This window comes from Pongo pygmaeus, chromosome 22 (genome assembly GCF_028885625.2).
Source record: "Pongo pygmaeus isolate AG05252 chromosome 22, NHGRI_mPonPyg2-v2.0_pri, whole genome shotgun sequence".
Classification (NCBI taxonomy): Eukaryota; Metazoa; Chordata; class Mammalia; order Primates; family Hominidae; genus Pongo; species Pongo pygmaeus.
The window spans coordinates 41,692,202-41,712,959 of record NC_072395.2 but is presented as its reverse complement, the minus strand read 5'-3'; the positions used below and the strand labels follow the sequence as shown (position 1 = coordinate 41,712,959).

The 20,758-nt window shown below is 35.0% G+C and overlaps 1 protein-coding gene across 2 annotated transcripts in view; it reads left to right on the top strand.

The window, feature by feature from the left end:
* LTN1 (listerin E3 ubiquitin protein ligase 1) overlaps window positions 1-19,775 on the top strand; it is a 64,509-nt gene extending 44,734 nt beyond the window's left edge. For both annotated transcript variants that reach the window (XM_054468957.2, XM_063659827.1), the window contains 12 exons: window positions 293-435; window positions 1,616-1,751; window positions 1,952-2,096; window positions 3,295-3,508; window positions 3,997-4,234; window positions 4,569-4,643; window positions 6,501-6,687; window positions 11,187-11,358; window positions 12,550-12,770; window positions 15,215-15,409; window positions 16,583-16,750; window positions 17,399-19,775. In XM_054468957.2, coding sequence (XP_054324932.2) covers window positions 293-435; window positions 1,616-1,751; window positions 1,952-2,096; window positions 3,295-3,508; window positions 3,997-4,234; window positions 4,569-4,643; window positions 6,501-6,687; window positions 11,187-11,358; window positions 12,550-12,770; window positions 15,215-15,409; window positions 16,583-16,750; window positions 17,399-17,461 — 1,957 coding nt within the window. In that variant the 3' untranslated portion in view covers window positions 17,462-19,775. The remainder of the gene's footprint in view (window positions 1-292; window positions 436-1,615; window positions 1,752-1,951; window positions 2,097-3,294; window positions 3,509-3,996; window positions 4,235-4,568; window positions 4,644-6,500; window positions 6,688-11,186; window positions 11,359-12,549; window positions 12,771-15,214; window positions 15,410-16,582; window positions 16,751-17,398) is intronic.
* The last annotated feature ends 983 nt before the right edge of the window (window positions 19,776-20,758 follow it).

The following is a 20,758-nucleotide window of genomic DNA, read 5'->3' as shown; positions in this document are numbered from 1 at the left end:
TTTTTAAAAGAGAACATAATGTCATGTGGCTAGTATAATTTTAAAAAATCATATATGGGGAAAAGTTATATATGCTTATTTTAAAAATTTATGCAGAAAAGAGAAAAGGAGCAAAAAAAAAAAAACCAATTTCATCAAGTCAGCACTTGTTAAATCTATCATAGTTTCTTTTTATGTAATTATATGTGATAGAATTATTCATCTATCTTTTTCAATAGTCCAAATAAAAGAAATATATAAAATAACTGTATGTTTGGAAGAAATCTAACTTGTGTTTTTTTTCTTTAAACAGTTTTTTCCCACTAACTGAAGGCAATTTGCATACCATTCAAAGTCTATGTCCATTTTTGTCAAAAGAAGAAAAGAAAGAATTTAGTGCTCAATGTATACCTGCTCTTTTGGGCTGGACTAAGAAAGATCTTTGCAGCACTAATGGTTAGTTGCTTGATAATAAATATTTCATTAATTTAATTATTGCTTGAGATGAAGAACTGTTTCTAATATATAAGACCATATCTAGCAGAGGTAAATTGAATTACAGCTGATTTGTTCTGAGATTATATGGATGAGTGTCGTTAGACAGTGGCTGTTACCATTTTACAGTACAAAAATGCTGGGCCTTAAGGGAAGACTTACACCCAGAAATACCTTCTAAGCATTTCTTTTCTATCTATAGCTTTTTAAAGCTGTGCCTCATTTCTCCCTAGCCAATCAATGATTGAACATATAAAGGCAAAAATAGCATCTGTTGTATTTAAAACACTGCACTTTTCATTTGTTTGTTAATTGAATAAACATTTATGAGCACCTGCTACATGGTAGTTCCTGTTGTAGAGAAGACAAACATAAAGTTGTATCATGTGATAACCGATGTAGCAAAAAGATGTACTATGTATAGAAGTGGCAGAAAGGAAGGAGTTTCCACTCTGCTTTGAGGGTGTTAGTGGCAATTTCACAAAGAGAAATATTTCTACTGGGTGTTGAAGGATAAATAGTTTTCCATATGGACATAGTTGGGGAAGGGCATTCCAGGTACACAAAAACATACAAGGGTACAGATTGTTCATTTTGGCTGGTATGTAAGATAGAAGGTTGGGGACAGAGGGTGTTAAGATACACCAGTGGATGGATTTTGAGGAATGGTAGAGATTCTAAAGAGTGGGTCCACATCAGAGTTTACCACATATAATAGCTGCTATTGAGTGAATGAATGTATAAATTATGAAACAGTATGTTCTATTTTCCATTTGCTGTTTCCAGCTACTCTGTAGCTGTAGGTTTCTTTTTTTTATTTGAATGACGAGTTTGCTGAATATGTCCTGCACTTAAGAAACCAAAACAAAAACAGCATAAGTCAGTTTAAATTACAGTATCATTCACTCTTTCCCCTCCCCCAAATTCTCTATTGTGTGCTAGGTGCTGGGTATGGAGACAGGGTCTCTGCCCTTTGGAGCTTATAAGCTGATTTGTTGACTCTTACATAAAAGTCATTTTTAGAGTTCTTAACCTGAACACTTCTCAAGAAAGTTTTTTACTTCTCAAAGTGGACTTTTTTTTTAATAGTAGCGATATAGTTCTTAAAAATTTTTAATTTTTATTTTGAATTTTACTTTAGGAGGTTTTGGACATCTTGCCATTTTCAATTCTTGTCTGCAAACCAAAAGTATAGATGATGGAGAGCTATTACATGGAATATTAAAAATCATAATATCCTGGAAGAAAGAGCATGAAGATATTTTTCTTTTCAGTTGGTAGGTGATACTTTATACTACATTTTTCTTTCAGTATACAATTCAGACAAAGATTACGTATCTGTGTCACAATTTTGTAGAGTAATTATGGTAGACATTTAAGTCAGTTATAAATATGTAAGATTTAAAGTAGCATATTTTCTAATTGAATGTCAATATAATTATTCTTTTATTGTCATTTGTTTTTATCTTTATCGCAGTAATCTATCAGAAGCAAGTCCAGAGGTACTGGGTGTAAATATAGAAATAATCCGATTTCTTTCCCTATTTCTGAAATATTGCTCATCCCCTTTGGCAGAGAGTGAGTGGGACTTCATCATGTGCTCCATGTTGGCTTGGTTGGAGGTAAATTAACCCGATATGTCATCACCTCTTGTGGGTCTTTGTACATACTTTTGCATCAGAACTATTTACTAATCTCATTCTTTAAGTGATGATTGTAATTGGTTCCTTTGTATAATTTAAAACACTTTATAGATGTTCTTCTTACCAGCTACTATTTGACAGAATAGTAAAGTGATAGATTTTTAATGACTACCAGCATCATTCAGTGACCAAATCTCCCGTTATTAAAATGCCTTCTCCATTAGCTTATTATAATATTTGCAGCACAGCCCTTTCAGGTTTTATGTTAATGACAATTATTTTGGTCTTTTTTGGTTATAATTAGATTATTTCTAACACATACTGTGTGAATATTGTGAGAGTAATGCATTAAATAGTAGCAGATTCAGAGGGAATTAGTGTAATTTTATGACCCAAAGCAACCAGAGGTATATTACTTGTGGGCTCCAAGGCAGCGAGTCAGTCAGGGTTGAATTGGTCTGAATCTCTGCTTTGCTTGCTATTAGCTATGTGACTTAGAGTTTTAAACTTAAACTATTTGAGACTCAGTTTTCTTTTTTTTTTTTTAATTTGAGATAGAGTCTCGCTCTGTTGCTTAGGCTGGAGTGCAGTGGTGCGATCTTGGCTCACTGCAACCTCCGCCTTCTGAGTTCAAGCAATTCTTGTGCCTCAGCCTCCCACGTAGCAGGATTACAGATGCCCACCAGCATGCCCGACTAATTTTTATATTTTTGGTAGAGATACGGTTTCACCATTTTGGCCAGGCTGGTCTTAAACTCCTGCCCTCGTGTGATCCACTTGCCTCAGCCTCCCAAAGTGTTGGGATTACAGGCATGAGCCACTGTGCCTGGCTGATTTTCTTATTTTAAAATAATAACTTACAACTTGTAGGGCTACTGAGAAGATTATAAATGTGTATTTAATGTGTCTGACTTAGTGTTTTCTTCCATAGATTAGAAATTAAAAAGGGTATTTAAGAATAAATTGTTTATTAATGATTCTAATTCATGGTATTTGATTTTGAAGAAAAAAGTTATTTTGATGTAAAATTTTTATGTTTCTCCTGAGACTACACACTTCAACTGCTTTTCGTTTTAAAATTCAAAGAAATGAAAGAGGGGCTTTTCTTTATATTGGCTTTATTTGTAGTGTTCTGGTAGAAGTCTGTTTACCTATTTCATTTTTGTTGTTTTTTCAGACAACAAGTGAGAATCAGGCATTGTATTCTATTCCACTTGTGCAGCTGTTTGCCTGTGTCAGCTGTGATTTGTCCTGTGACCTCAGTGCTTTCTTTGATTCCACAACTCTGGATACCATTGGCAATCTTCCTGTAAATCTAATCAGTGAATGGAAAGAATTTTTTTCCCAAGGCATCCACAGTTTGCTTTTACCTATTTTGGTGACTGTTACAGGCAAGTGAAAAAGGGAATAATAATGAGATTGATTCATTGGAAATGACTTACTGAAAAATTCAAAACCAAAAATTTTGATGTTTAAATCAAATAATACTAAATAGTAAAAGAAAAAGCCAGAAGAGAAAGCTTGGCTTCTCAGAAGCATCATCTATGCTTTACTTTACAGACAAAAATTGAAAAATGGCAAGGTATCCAATGACTGTTGCAAATTAAAATAATAATAATTCAGATAACATGAGTGGATGATGTGAATAGAACCTCGCTATTAAACATTTGCTTTCTTTTTAGATAAGGATCAGATAAAAATCATTAAAACAGTTGAGATTAACTGGAATATATATTCAGTTCATGTTTCTAGTTAAGACTGCTTTATTGTTTATGTCTAGTTTTTATTTCATTTTCTTAAATGACATTTGATTGTGAATCATTTAAGCTATACTAACTTACTTTTGAGACGTGCATGTTTCTTTCCTTTTTGTCATTAGGAGAAAACAAAGATGTGTCTGAAACATCCTTTCAGAATGCAATGCTGAAACCCATGTGTGAAACATTAACTTATATCTCAAAGGAACAGCTCTTGAGTCACAAACTTCCTGCAAGATTAGTTGCTGACCAAAAAACAAACTTACCAGAATATCTCCAGACTTTGTTAAATACATTGGCCCCATTACTCCTCTTCAGAGCTAGGCCTGTGCAAATTGCTGTTTATCATATGCTATACAAGTAAGAATTCATCCAATTGAATCAATATTACAGTGGTCTAAAAAAATAGAATATATGCTTAGTTTTTACTTTTAATTATTTAAAAAAGTAAAATTTTTAAAAGAAGGAGATCTGACTGCTTCACTTATAGGGACCCTAAGTTGCCTCCATCTTTTAGGTTATTGTTCTCTATACACAATTTATATTTCAATAGTCCTGGCTATAGTAGTTATTTTAGAGAAAACTCATTAAAACATTTACTCATTATAAAATAAGTATTGGTCTTTCTGCTCTTGAGCATGACTTAATAAACAGTTTAATATCACATATTTAAAAATAATGTTCTAATTTCTAGATTGATGCCTGAATTACCACAATATGATCAGGATAATCTAAAGTCATATGGAGATGAAGAAGAAGAGCCAGCCCTGTAAGGTTTTTTTTAAATAATTTGTTTTATTAAATTCTTATAATCCATCTCACTTATAATATCTTTAGAGGACTGAAGCAGCACAGAAGCTATGAATTAGAGTTATATTCATTCTACAGATAGATCTTTTTAGTTGTCTATAAGATATAAATGAAATATAGATTTCACCCAAAAGATTGTCTCTCTCTCTTAATTGTTCTTAAATCACATTTTCCGTTTGCTACTGTTCAGTAAAACTGTCTTTGGCCATATGGTGGCTGTGGAAAGAGTGTATCGGTTCAAATATTTATTGAGCGTCCACTTTGTGCAGAGTATTAATTAAATGCTGAGGGGAGTATGCAGTGTTTAGTGAGCACTTTCTTTTTCTTAAGGAATTTATCTGATACAGATGATACTGTAGCATTATAGAAAATATAGTATATGATAAGTGCTAAGAAAAAGGATAGATAACTTTTTTTTAAAGGTCAGTTAGGCCTATATAAGATAGCATGTTATGAGGGCACAATTAATGTACATCAGGAAGGGAAGACTTTCTTTTGAGGAAGAGGCATTTAAACTGGACCTTTAAGGTTAGGTAGCATTTCTGCAGGACGGGAAAGACAATGTAAGTTAAGAGAACATATGTACAAAGGCACTGAGTCATGAATATGAGGATATGCTTGGAGAATATGAGTAGTTACCACTTAATGTATAGTTTTATTGATAATATCTTTCTTTACTAGAATGTAAGTTCTGTGAGGGCAGGAATTTCTCTCTCTCATTTCTGAGAGAGAAATAGGCTAGAATGCTATAGGCCAGAATGCTTCCTGGCCTATAATGAATGGCCTTAAACATGACTTTTTTGGGGGGATTCAGTCATTACTTGGTAGGAGATAGGGCGCCACCAGCTGATTCTGACACTAGTGTGAAACATGAATTGTAAGAAGCAAGCAGAGGTGGAGGTGATTGCAGAAGTTAAATGACAATGCATGGAGGGCAATGTGAAAAGTGGAGAGATTTTGGAGCTGGTATTTTATAAGATCTAGTGACTATCAGTATGGAATATAGAAGGCTGGGTACATGAGATGGAGGTGTTGAAGGAAAAGACCTAAGAGCAGAAGTTTGGAGAGGGCCTGTGCTTGTGGGCTGGGAGAAGGAAGCCACAAGGGAAGAACCATCACAGAAGTAAAAGGAGAGAACCAGGCTAGAGTATCATGGAGAAGAGGGTTAAGTATTTTACTTTTTGAGAATCTCATAGGTTCCCCTGAAAGTATAAATGAGTAGAGTAGTTCAATAAAGAAGAAAATTAACTTACATTGTTGTGAATTAATCTGAATGGTACATTTATTTTCCTAAAAAGATACAATATGATTTTTTAAACAGGCACATAATTATTTTCTGTGTTTATCTGATTAATAGTATCATTGTGATATTTCTTAATAGTACTAAGTAGATAATATGCAATAAAATAGAAACTAGAATGAAGTGACAAAGTTCGAAGTCTTAATCTTCACTTTATCTTTTATAAGATGATAAAAGGCCTGGTGGGATTTAGAATCCCTAACAGTTTCCCCTACTAACTGAAAGACTTTGGACTCATCATTTGGCTTCTCTGGGTGTGTGATTTTTTTTCACTTATAAAACAGAAAATTGAAAGAGACGTTTTCTAAAAATGTCTTTCCTTCAAGTGCTATGTCTTTTTTATTTTACTGTTATGTGAGATTAGGAGTTAAAATTGGCTCAATAGAGGGGAATTTTTAAAACGTTTTTTGGAAAACAGAGAAATTTTTCTAAAATGCTTGACGTTTACAAGTACTGTCAATTTGTTAAGGAATGAATTATAAAGAAAACTTGTGGTGTTTAATCATTGATTCTTAGGTCACCACCAGCACCACTGATGTCTCTTCTTAGCACTCAAGAGGACTTACTAGAAAATGTTTTGGGGTGTATTCCTGTTGGACAGATAGTTACTATTAAACCACTGAGTGAAGACTTCTGTTATGTTCTGGGATACCTTCTCACTTGGAAATTAATACTAACTTTCTTCAAAGCTGCGTCATCACAGGTAAATAAATATGTGACAACTTTCCATAGTTCAGTCCTAATATGCTTCTGATACTGTTCTAAATACCTTCCTTTCAGTTTAATAAAAGGGAAATCCTTATGTTTTAATCTCATCTTTTAAAATTTATTTTATTTTATGTATTTGAGACAGGGTCTCACTCTGTTGCCTGTGCTGGAATGCAGTGGCACAATCTCGGCTCACTGCAACCTCTGCCTCCTATGCTCAAGCGATCTTCTCACTAAGTACCTGGGACTACAGGTGCAAGCCACCATGCCTGGCTAATTTTTATATTTTTGTAGAGATGGGGTTTCACCGTGTTGCCCAGACTGGTCTCAAACTCCTGAGCTCAAGCGATCCACCCACCTTGGCCTCCCAAAATGCTGGGATTACAGGCATGAGCCACTGCCCCCAGCCTAATCTCATTTTATCCAGCTAACTTCAATCTGCTTAATAAGTTTACTCCTGTCCCTTATACCTTACCCTCCAAGCAAAAGTAATTACTCTGATAGGTGGCCAGATCAACTTTTTTCTAACTGAATGTAGTCACCAGGTTCTTTTATTTTAGGAAATAATGTTTATATAATTTAATTTTGTACTATCATAGTAATGATTTCAAAATAATTGGATCTTGTGTTTTTTGTTTTTTTTGGGAGGGAGTCAATTTTTCACTCTGTTGTGGAGATTTAACTTAATACATCATCGGAAATTTACCTCACTTGAAAATCACTGTTTGGAGAGAGATCTGTGAAACATTACCTATGTAATAATTCAAACTGTTACCTAAGTGGTGAAAAATCTGAAATATTTTGTCCAAATTATTCTAGGAGCCACTAGATGTCTCTGTTGTCTCATGTTTAGGAAGTAAGACCTTGTCCAAGAAGAAACTGGAAAGATCTCTCTAGTTTTTCTTTTAGAAGGATCCCCACTTGTGGATAGTTTGAGCTGGGGAAGTGGAGGTTGCAGTGAGCTGAGATCATGCCACTGCACTCAAGACTGGGCGACAGAGCCAGACCCTGTCTCAAAAAGAACAAGGAAGATCCAAATCTCTGTCAATCTTTGATTGAATTAACCTAGTAAAATATGTGCCTTCTTTTGACAGGTCAGTACAAAAAGATTTAGTTTATCACTTAGTGTGATTAAGTATTCATGGCATTCATTTCCAATGTGACTTTTTGGAATTTTTAAATTATAATTTATGTTGTTGCTCATAACCTATACCCTGGTACAAAGATATCAGTTTTTGCATCTTTGCATTTTATATCTATGGGGAAAAGTCAAATCACAGAAGCAGCATTGATCTAGTTGTTAAATAGATTAGTTTTCTCTTTAGGCCTGTCACTTCTTTTTGTGACTTAAGCTAGTTTTATTTGCTGATGATATATTTCAAGAGCTCCTTATTTGGCTTTTACATCAATTTCTTAAAATATTGTTGATCATTAAAAAATAGCAGCAGATTGAGGCATTTGTGTATAAGAATTTTGTTCTCATTTTATGTTCAGAAATTAGGAAAATGGCCATGCATCACCTTTTTCATTAAGCTGGGATTGGGTTAGGGTGCAAATTACACGGCAGCATTTATTATTATTGAGTCTGAAACTTGAACTGAGCTGTGGGCAGATAAACCAGAATAACCCACTAAGAAATACTAATTAGATGAATCCTGAAATAAACAGAATTTTTCTTCGGAAAACTTTAAATGTTCCTAAATCATGGGTTAACTTTTTTCTCAAAAAAACTAGCAAATCACATTGAACTGGAAAAAGTTGTATATCTACATGTGTATGTTTATGTGTCTGTTTTATAAAGCTTTACTGAGATATTGCACATAGCATAAAATTTACCCACGTAGCATACACAGTTGGTGTTTTTAATATGTAGTCATCCCTTGCTATCTGCCGGGGATTGTTTCCAGGCTCCCTCCTATGACCCCCACCCCAGCGAATACTCAAGTTCCTTCTATAAAATGGCATATAGTATCTGCATCTAACCTATGCACATCTTCCTGTACACTACTTAAAATCACCTCTAGATTAGTTATCACTGATACAATGTAAATGCTATTGAAATAGTTGCTATACTGGATTAAAGTTTTAGTATTTTTATTGTTTTATTGGTTTTTTTAAATCACTTTTTTTGCCCCTCAAATATTTTCAATCTGCGATAGGTTGAATTCTCAGATGTGGAACCCATGGAAGTGGAGGGCTGACTGTATTCACAGAGTTGTGCAACTGTTACCACTATATAATTTTAGAACATTTTCAACATCCCATTGTAATTGATAGCAATCACTTCCCATTTCCTCTCAAACCCCACAGCTCCTGACAACCATTAAACTGTGTTTTGTCTCTGTGCATCTGCCTGTTCTGGACATTTCACATATCTGGTCTTTTGTGTCTGGCTTTTATCTTAGTATATTATTTTCAAGATTTGTCAAATTGAAGCATGTATCATAAGTATTGCATTTATTTTTGTGGCTGAATAATACTCCATTTTGTAGATCTATCACATTTTGTTTATCTGTTTATCCATGAATGGACATTTAGGTTGTTTCCTTTTTTTTTTGGCTATTGTAAATAAAGCTGCTGTGAACATTCATGTATAAGCTTTTGTGTTGAAATATGTTTTCATTTCACTTGTGTTGTATACCTTGGAGTGGGATTGCTGGGTCATGTATGTGTGTTTTTTAAAGTCCATTGATATTGGTGATTAATTTTTTTAAAATCTCCAGCTTTTTATTTTGAAAAATTAAACAATGAAGTTGGAAGAATAATTCAATGAAAAATCACATACTCTTTTAGATAAAAAAGTTACATACATCTTTTAACATATTGCTACATTTGCACATACTTTCTCTGTATTTACTTTTTTCTTCTGATCTACCTAAAAGTAAGTTGCAGACATTATGATGCTTTACCAAAAGTATTTAAGCATATATCTCCTAAGATCACGGACATGTTTCTACATAAGCGTAATTTTTATACTCAAGAAATTTAATTTTGGTGCAATACTATCTAATTTTTATTTAGATACTTTCAGTTGTCCTAGTAATATCTTTATAGTTTTATTTTCTTCTCTATTGAAGATCCAATCAAGAATCATGTTTGTATTTGCTTGTTATATTTCTTTAGTTTCTTTAACCTATAATTTCTATACCTTTCTTTTCTTTCTTGTCATTGTTTTGGCCAGCTGTTTTTAGCCTGTCATACAATGTGAATTTGTCTGATCGTTTCCTCTTTAGATTGTGGTTAATTTTCAGCAACAGTACTTACTGCACAAGTTGTTATGTGTTCTCAGTGTCTTACCTCAGGAGCCATATAATGTCATTGTGTTCTTTTACAGGTTGAGTATCCCTTATCCAAAATGCTTGGGACAAGTAGTGTTTCTGATTTCAGATTTTTTCAGATTCTGGAATATTTTTGTTACACTTACTGGTTGAGCATCCCAGATCCGAAAATCTGAAATGCTCCAGGAGCATTTCCTTTAAGCATCATGTTGGTGCTCAACAAGTTTTAGATTATGGAGCATTTTGGATTTTGGAGTTTCAGATTTGGGATGTTCATCCTTCATTAGTGATGTTAAGTTTGATGATAAGAGCATATTTTAAAAATCAATTCCAAATCCTATGACTTGATCCTCGTACTTAAGTATTCATAGTGTTCAGAAAATGCTATATTTTACACAAAGAAAGGATAAATGCTTGAGGTGATGAATACCCCACTTGCCCTATTACATATTATATGCCTATAAAATACCTTATATGCCCCATAAATATCTACTGTGTACCCACAAAAATTAAAAATACAAAATTTTAAAAAAGAAAACGAAAATGATATCTTTGTACTGTGAGGAGATATGTGATATAGTAGAAGAAATTATCTTAAAACCAATACAGATACCAAAGAACTGCAAAGTCAATGTGGAAAATGCAAGCTGCATTATGGAGGGAAAGCAGGAGTTGTGAAGCACAGGTCTCACACAGATACCTGCAGTGCTCCCACTGGTGGCTCGTTTTTCTGTTTTTAAAAGAGAAGCCAGAAGTCCATATTTTTATGTGAAATTTCCTGATTGAAAAAACAACTCTGAGAAGACCCCCATGACATTTTGGACCACTAGTGTGTGCTCTCTGTCGTAAAGGGATGTCGGAGTTTTTGATACAGGGTGAGGTCAGCCATAAAAGTGGGATTAGTTTTAAGCAGGAATTTGAAAGGTTAAGGACAATGGTGTGGAAGGAATGTATGGAAGATTTGGGAGGAGAGTGAGGGAGTCATCTGTGGGAATGGTGAATAGATTTTCTTGTCTCAGACATTCTAAGCCAAGGTGAGTGTATTGTAATACAGGAAGACAATTTGAGAAATATATTAGAAATGTGTTACAATAATGAGGGGATAGAATGTCTGCTAGTTTATGAGGAAAGGAAATTTGTTACACTTTGAGTTGTTCTTTTATACCAATTGTCTTGATGTATTTAGTTTACTAACAAATTCTTTGCTCTCCACCAGCTTCGGGCTCTGTATTCGATGTATCTTCGGAAAACAAAGAGCTTGAATAAATTGCTCTATCACCTCTTCAGGCTTATGCCAGAAAATCCAACCTATGCAGAGACAGCAATTGAGGTCCCAAATAAGGACCCTAAAACATTCTTTACTGAGGAGCTCCAGCTGAGTATTAGAGGTCAGTAAGATATGTGTTTATGTTCTTTCTTGGACACTAGATTCAGACTAGGTTGAATTAAACTTTTCCCTGAGAATGTGGAGAATAACCCCAAAGGTGGGTCCTGGCTATGAGAATGTTGAAATTGACCATTTTCCATATTTCTCTGAATAGGATGAATAATTAGTTTTTACCCATAAGACTGTGAGGAATTTAATACATTTTTGAAGCTTAGTGTGGTGAGACTATTAACTTTTGACTCTGTAAACAAATATTTCTTACGTGATAACATTTTATAGGCATATAAATAAGGGGAAATAAAGTTGAATAACATTTATTTCATTCTGGGAGCTCACATGTGAGCTGAGAGGATAGATATGCATGTATCTGGTTGTACTACATTATTGGAAACAATTTACTAAGAATGTGAATTTTTTAAATGCCTTGGAGATCTGAGGATGGACTGCATCTTGTGAGTATTGAGTTGGGTATTCCGAGACTTCTGCACAGCAGTTCAGCGAGCTCTGGGGAAAGTAAAGGAGGCCAAACTCCTTTTCATAATTTATAACAGCAAGCATCTTTAATTTTTCCTTCTTTTCAAAATATGTGTATTCTATTTTATTTGTGGTCTTCATGTTAAATACAGAAATCTGTTTCTAGGTAGATTTTTCAGTGTCAATTGGGATTTTCACTTTTTTTTTTTTTGAAATGGAGTCTCGCTCTGTCGCCCAGGCTGGAGTGCAGTGGTGCGATCTCGGCTCACTGCAAGCTCTGCCTGCCGGGTTCACGCCATTCTGCCTCAGCCTCCCAAGTAGCTGGGACTACAGGCACCCGTCACCACGTCCACCTAATTTTTTGTATTTTTAGTAGAGACGGGGTTTCACCGTTTTAGCCAGGATGGTCTTGATCTCCTGACCTCATGATCCACCCACCTCGGCCTCCCAAAGTGCTGGGATTACAGGTGTGAGCCACTGCGCCCAGCGGGATTGTCACTTTAAAAAAAAATTCTTTTGCCATTCTTATGGTTCATTTTGAATGTGTGGAAAGATGCTCATACTCCAGAGTTCTGGTTTCTCTGGTATGTTTGTTTTATGAGCTATAGCTCTATTGTTGAGAAATTAAGGATCACTTTCTAAAGAAAATACTAATATTAGTCTGTTATTCTATATAAAGAAATATATGTTACTAATCAATAATTTGTTTTTTCCTCAGAAACAACAACGCTTCCATACCACATTCCACACTTGGCTTGTTCAGTCTATCATATGACATTAAAAGACTTGCCTGCCATGGTTAGGTTGTGGTGGAATAGCAGTGAGAAGCGTGTTTTCAATATTGTGGATAGATTTACAAGCAAGTATGTCAGCAGTGTTCTTTCTTTTCAAGAAATATCTTCTGTACAAACAAGTACACAACTATTTAATGGCATGACGGTTAGTATTGTCTTGACTTTCTCTAGAAAAGTTGTTTTAATATTGGGTATGTCTGTCATTGTTAATATCATAACAGACTGTAGCTCTTAACTCAATTTATAGAAACTGGCGGCCAGGAGTCGTGGCTCTTGCCTTAATCCCAACACTTTGGGAGGCCAAGGTGGGAGGATCACTTGAGCCCAGGAGTTCAAGACCAGCCTATTTTATTTTCTAATTTGTGTGTCAAATCTCAACATTACTTCATGCGTGGATTGAAACAGTGGTATAATTTCATTCACACACTGTATTAGTCTATTCTCAGATTGCTATAAATGCCTGAGACTGGGTAATTTATAAAGAAAAGAGGTTTAGGCTGGGTGCAGTGGCTCATGCCTGTAATCCCAACACTTTGGGAGGCTGAGGTGGGTGGATCACTTGAGGTCAGGAATTTGAAACCAGCCTGGGCAACATGGTGAAACCCCATCTCTACTAAAAAAATATAAAAATTAGCCATGCGTGGTGGCGGGCACCAGTAATCCCAGCTACTCAGAAACTTACAATCATGGCGGAAGGCAAACAGGAGTCAGCACTTCACATGGCCAGAGCAGGAGGGAGAGAGGCGGAGAGGTATCACACAATTTTAAACAACCAGATCTCATGACAACTCACTCACTATCACGAGACTAGCACCCGCGGGAAATCCATCCCCATGATCCAGTCACTTCCCACCAGGCCCCACTTCCAACATTTGGGATTATAATTCAGCATAAGATTTGGGCAGGGATACAGATCCAAACCGTTTCACCCACCAAATAGTTTTTGAGCATTCATTAGTTCATTCAAAATCTGTACTGGAATACTTACAGATGCCAAGCACTGTGTTCCAGTCACCAAGGATATGAACAATTTAGTAGGACCAGATTCTTGTCCTGTAATAACATACAGTCTAATAAAGGGAAAAGAGCGAGACTGATAATGATTTTTGCATTGGAAAGTAGCATATTAAGAGAAAGAGTGCCTCGTGATCTGAGTGGGAAAGATTCATCTGGCTGAGGGGATTAAGTGAGATTTTATGGAAGAAAATCACTTGGAGGTGGGCAGGATTTTGTTATGGGGAAAATGAAGGGAAAGGCGTTTACAATAAAGAAAATAGACCGAGTGTGGTGGCTCACGCCTGTAATCCCAACACTTTGGGAGGCTGAGGTGGGTGGGCAGACCACCTGAGCTCGGGAGCTCAAGACCAGCCTGGCCAACATGGAGAAACCTCATCTCTACTAAAAATACAAAATTAGCCGGGTGTGGTGGCGCGTGCCTGTAATCCCAGCTACTTGGGAGGCTGAGGTAGGAGAATCTTTTGAACCTGGGAGGCGGAGGTTGCAGTGAGCCGAGATCACGCCGTTGCACTCCAGCCTGGGCAACAAGAGTGAAACTCTATCTCAAAAAAAAAAAAAAAAAATAGAGAGAAAATAGTATTGCAAAAGCAAAAAGCACAGAAGTGAGAATGTCATTTCAGTCGTTGCCCAAGAAATGATAAATAATGCAGTACTCCAACTCTAATAATGCATAGGAGTCCCAAGGGTGAATAGACTCAACAGTGAATTAGAGGTATGTTGGGAAGGACCTCATATAACAGTCTAAAGTGGTACAATTCCGCCACTGAACATTTTTCATTCGGGCAGTAGCACGATCAGAGTTATAATCTTTGAAATTGCTCCGACCACAATCTATAGCATGATCTGTTGGCAAACAGTTTGGATTCAAATGAATGGTTAGAGGAGACTATTGGGGTAGACGTGAGCAAAGGACTAAGGCATGGGTGAGGCAGTAGCAGTGGGAATATAAAAGTAGGGATGTGAGAGATTTTGTGCTAGTGATTTAGTTAATATCTAGGATGAGGTAGAAGCAGAAATTTAAAATGATGCTATCATGATTTTTTAGCCTGGAAGTAGGAAATTCAGAAGATGAAGTTTGTAAAAGATGATAATGTATGTGTTTTATGTTGAGTTTGCAATGTTGGTTTGAAAACCAAACAAATAACTATAAATGTTCTGGCAGTTGATGGTTGGCTCCAAAGCTCAGGAGGATAATATGGTAGAGGAAGACTTGTTAGACGTAGAAGTGACATTCGATACTCTGGATGTAGAAGAGAAGGCATAATAACCCATTCTGTCACTTACCTATTCAAGGTTTATTGAACTATTATGTGACAAGCCTAATATAATAAAACTTTTTTATGAGCAATTAATTTCTTTTAAAACAAACTTTGAATATCACAAAATCACTGTAAAAATATACCAGGCAGGTATTTAAATGTATTTCTTAATTATCTCATGTCAGATAAGTGAATGTATTTACCTGCGTTGTCCTTGAATGAAGTCTTTAGCTTTTAATAGTCAACCTATCAAAATGTTTTCTGGTTGAAAGAAAGAAATTTGGCAAACAAAATATCCTTTGTTGTATTGCAGGTTAAAGCTAGAGCTACTACTCGAGAGGTAATGGCTACTTATACTATTGAGGACATAGTTATTGAACTTATAATACAACTGCCTTCAAATTATCCACTGGGTTCAATAACAGTAGAAAGCGGGAAAAGAGTAGGAGTAGCTGTTCAGCAGTGGCGGAACTGGATGCTGCAGTTAAGCACTTACCTCACCCATCAGGTAAGTTTCTGTTTACACATTTGGCTTTACAAACTTGAAAAAGATGATCTATTTAAAAGGGCATTTAAACATAAAATATATCTTTTCTGCTTAAGATAAAAGTAGATATTAAACTTCCTTGGATAAATACAGATATATGCCTAAATGGATTAAACCTGCCTTTCTGTTTTAATTGTTAAGGTTCTGTAATTTATTTTCTGGTGTTTGAGAGGGATTGACTTTATTTCATTAACACTGTAGAAGATATAGAACAGTACATGGTATTAACGAAATTGTTTCAGAGAGGATCTTTTGAAAGATACTGGACAGATGAATGCCTTCTGAGCTACTTTCACTTTTATTCTTACATTTCAACTCCTCTTTGGTTAGAGAAGTCCCAGGACTCTCAAAGACCTTTGACCTCTAAACACATTTTAAATCTTCAGTTCTGTTTGCACACTGTGTATCTCAGGCATTCTACAATAAAGAAAAACTTTTTTTTTTTTTTTATTGGAGTTTTTGCTCTTGTTGCCCAGGCTGAAGTGCAATGGCATGATCTCAGCTCACTGCAACCTCTGCCTCCCGGTTCAAGCGATTCTGCTGCCTCAGCTTCCAGAGTAGCTGGGATTACAGGCACCTGCCACCACACCTGGCTAATTGTTTGTATTTTTAGTAGAGATGGGGTTTCACTATGTTGGCCATGGTGGTCAATGAACTCCCGACCTCAAGTGATCTACCCACCTTGGCCTCCCAAAGTGCTGGGATTACAGGCTTTACCTACCGCTCCCGGCCAAGAAAAACTATTTTAAAACAAATATGGTCACCAATTATTGTAGAGCTGGAACAAATCATTTGAGATAATTTCATCATTTTCAGTTAAACATTAGAACTAACCTAAATGATTTAATTATTAAGAGAGTTTTATCAAGCAATAAGCTTAAGACTATAACACTTTCAAGTATTGGTCCAGAAGCCTTTAAAGTATGTCTTTAATGGAGAAAAATTACATCTGGTTCCGAAAACTTGGGAGGTTATTTTAAAAACCAACATTCATAAAAGTTAGGAGACATGAACATAGCCAAGCAGATTCTCTTCTTTCAGAATTGTAATTCAACTTTAAAATTTGTGAAATTGAATAAAAATAAAATTGGTGGTCATCAGTGTGTAGTGACTTATTTTTCTTCTTGTTAACAGAATGGAAGTATTATGGAAGGCTTAGCTTTGTGGAAAAATAATGTAGACAAACGTTTTGAGGGTGTTGAAGATTGCATGATCTGTTTCTCAGTCATTCACGGTTTCAACTATTCCCTTCCCAAAAAAGCCTGTAGAACATGCAAGAAAAAATTCCATTCAGCCTGCTTGGTAAGTCTAAAGAGAAATTAACTTACCTATATTTTATGTATTTTATACACATACACACACACACACACACAGACATGCACACACACACACAGACTTACACAATGTCTAACTTTGGAAGAGAAAATGTATGTTAAACTTAATTGTAGCTAATGGGAGATATATTAAAAAGTGATTTTTTTAAATCTGCAAAAGATAATTAGCAGTTTACCGAGACTGGTAGAATCAAGGCCCTCTAATAAATGGGTATTTCCAGTGACCTTTTACCACTCAAGAAGTAGAAGGTCTTCCGAGATCTAGACCGTGAAGGAGACTGCAGGAGTCGGTACGGGAAGCCATCTGGCATTAGAGCCCTGTGCTCTTTTTAAACATACTGAAAAAGAAGTTGCCATTTGTTCATTTGTTTCACAGGAGATTTCTTATATCTTAGTGATTGTGTGCATGAGCCTAAGTAGAAAGAACTTAGTGTAGCTATCGGAAGTAATACTCATTTGTGTTGATTTTAGAGATACAGAAAGAGCAAAAATTTTAGTATTCTTCCCTTTTCACTTTATCATTTGAAGCTTACTTTAGATGTATATGTACTTTATGATGTATGTTAGAGGAGAACTTGAAAAGTTCTTTTAGTATTTAAAACCTTTTCTTTTTCAGTATAAATGGTTTACATCTAGCAACAAATCTACTTGTCCACTGTGTCGTGAGACGTTTTTCTGAGATTTTTTTCATTGGAAGGGATCCCTGAAGTACATCAAGCAAAGGCATTGGATTTGGATCCATCTGAAAGTGTGGATGTGGGGAAGCCAGTGAGCATTACTTTTAAATAGGACCTTCTCTGGAAAATTATTTTGGTTAATGTAATAATCCTAAAATCAGGTTTACTTAACTTTAGATTACTTTGTAAATGTTTGGAAACTTTCTTTTACAAAAGAATATTACATATTTGAGAGAAAATATTTCTATTAATGGTTTAATCTCTTTGTATATTTAAAAATAAATATGAAAAACCCCTAAATTACAGAATTGGAATTTGTGAAAAGATTGCACAACTATATTATTGATAAACCCATTCCGTTTGTTGATCTGTGTTTTAGATAGTCCAAGTGAAGCAAAACGAACTGAGAGAGCTGATTTACATCTATAGATATTTTAAGCCTTATTTATTAGTTATGACAATAAATTAGTATTCTGATATTTGTAGATTATTTTAATGAAAAAAATGACACTAAGCTATTAATACGGCTTGTCTTAAGATATCTGGAGGCATGCTCTGAAATCCTATATAAAAGAGTTTAAACTGAACTTTAAGGTGCCTCCATTTATCAAAGGTTATGAAACTCAGAAAATTAAATTCTTGAGCTGACCTTTTTGCTTGTGGGAGAATTATTTCTATATATTAGTGAAATTTGAATTGTAAACTTGTCAGTGAATTTATTACTCTGTTTGAGCGAGTCTCTAGAGGGTGAGAATTTGAGAGAAATAGTAATTTGGTTATTTCATTCATGAAGCAGAGTGGTAGTTATCCTTCTATTGAGAGGGAAGAAATAAATGAGTATTACTGAAACTTAAAGATCAGTGGAAAAAAAACATTTAAAAATGTTGTAGGAGACTTTCAATTTTGGAAGCAAACTTAGCTATTCTTACCAGCCAAAGTTACACTAAATAAGAGACTTGGGGGAGCAAATGTTTTTCAGCCTTCAGAAATGAAAGTTAAGGATTTTAGCACTAAGTAAAATTCAGTATAATAGGCTGAAGTGGAGTAAGTGAAAACCCGCCTTTTGCCACTCTTAAAAATTGTGCCCAAAATATAAAAGTGTGGAAGTTTAGAACTTGGAATAATTTTATTGCAATCTTCCATTACATGGAAATAGCATATCTAATATCTAGGTTACTTGAGAGACCAGCTAATCATCTCTGTTGCACATGCTTAATTGGCAAAAAGCAATTCATGATAAATAAAATTACTGCTTTCCATCTACTGGGTAAAATGACTATTGAAATAGTATGAATGTGGTCAGAGGATTATAGTTGAGAGTGAAGTACTATGTGTGAGTTATAGATCTCTCGAATTATATTTATAGATGCAGTGTCCTGCCCAGTTTTGTTTGCCTCCTACATTTTTCTGTAAAATATTTATTGTCTTCTAGCCTTGAGACTCTGAGGGTCAGTAAGTGAAGTACAGATAGCAAAATTTTACTACCTCGTTAACCCTTTTCTTAAAATATTCTCTATCTTTCTATGTCTCTCTCTGACATAGTAATCCCAAAGGATTGTGTTACTCCCGTGAAAAGTTATTACTTTTCCTTTAAAAATGGTTTTATAATAAGACTGTTTAAAATCTTTCCAGTATTGGTACATCTTGGCTTCTGGCCCAAACCTCAAGCAGAAAAGAAAATGGAATAATGGAGCATTGTTTTTCCACGTTAGTATTAGGGCATCAGATTCTTGGTGAAACACTATAATTAAGTAGCTATAATTAAATAACTGTTCTTCATACTTAGGACTCTTAATACATTTCTTTAAGACTTGTAAGTATAATTGTAAAGCTTGTTAACTGTTTATGTACTAAAGAAAAAGCTTTACAAGATAAGACTGAAATTCAGAATACCACATTCAAATTTTATCTGTACAGTGTTGACAACTCTAACAAAAAGGATTACAGCCCTTAAAATTTTAGCTTAAGGACATTTTAAAATTGCATGAGATTAGTAAAGTTATTAATTTAAAACCCCAAAGTAAATTGCAAATTTTAAAATTTATTTTTGACTCTTTTATCACATGCTCCAATGTATGTACATAAGTTTCTGTGGCTTAAATAATATGTTGTTATTTGCTACATTTTTGTGGTGCAAGTAATTAATGTTATTATTTGATTGTTATACCATATGTGCCCATTAAAATTCTTTTTAATTAAAAATATTTCAAATATACGGAAAAATAATAATATAAATGCCCTTGTACCCTTCACATACTATTTTGCCATATTTGCTTCTGATTTTTAAATAAATAAAATGTTACTCTTTTGTACTTCTCCCTGGCGCCATTCTCCTCCTTCTTTCCCTAGAGCTAAGGTACTATTCTGAAGTTGGTGTGACTCCTTCCTGTTTAAGATTTTATACTTTACCATGTGTTTTTATCCAGAAACAATGTATAATAGTTAACAAAAATTATGTTAGTGGTTTTACTGTATGTAATCTTTTGTAACCTGATTTTCCACTTAACATAATGCTGTTCAGTGTCTTATCAGTTTACTTACCAGTTCCCTTACTAAAGATTGTTTAAATTGTTAATTTTTTTGCCATTTTGAACAGTGCTGCAAGTGTACATTCTTGATCATGTCACCTCATGCAGATGTGCTAGATATTCTGGACATATGTCTAAAAATGGAATTTCAGCCCGGCACGGTGGCTCACGCCTGTAATCCCAGCACTTTAGGAGGCCAAGGTGGGAAGATCACCTGAGGTCAGGAGTTCGAGACCAGCCTGGCCAACATGGTGAAACCCCATCTCTACTAAAAGTAAAAAAAAAATTAGCCAGGCATGGTGGTGTGCACCTATAATCCCAGCTACTTAGGGAGGTTGAGGCAAGAGGATTGCTTGAACCCGGGAATTGGAGGTTGCAGTGAGCCCAGATTGTGGCACTGCACTCCACCTTGGGCAACAGAGCAAGCAAGACTCAGTCTGAAAAAAAAAACAAAATACATATATATATATATATATATATATATATATATATATATATATATAAATAAAAATGGAGTTTCAGGTAGTAGGATGTGTATACTCTGTCACTTTAGATGTTATCAAATTGCCCTCCAAAGTGATATGCAAGTTTGCTCTCCCAACTGCAGTTTAAGAGAATTCTGGTTTTCCTATCTTGTCACCAACACTTAGTCTTATCAGAATTTTTAAGTTCTGCAGTCTGAAAGCTATGAGATAGTAGCTCTTTGTTTTAACTTATATTTCCTTAAGAAGCCTAGCTTCATTTCATATATTGGTCATTATTTGACAGATT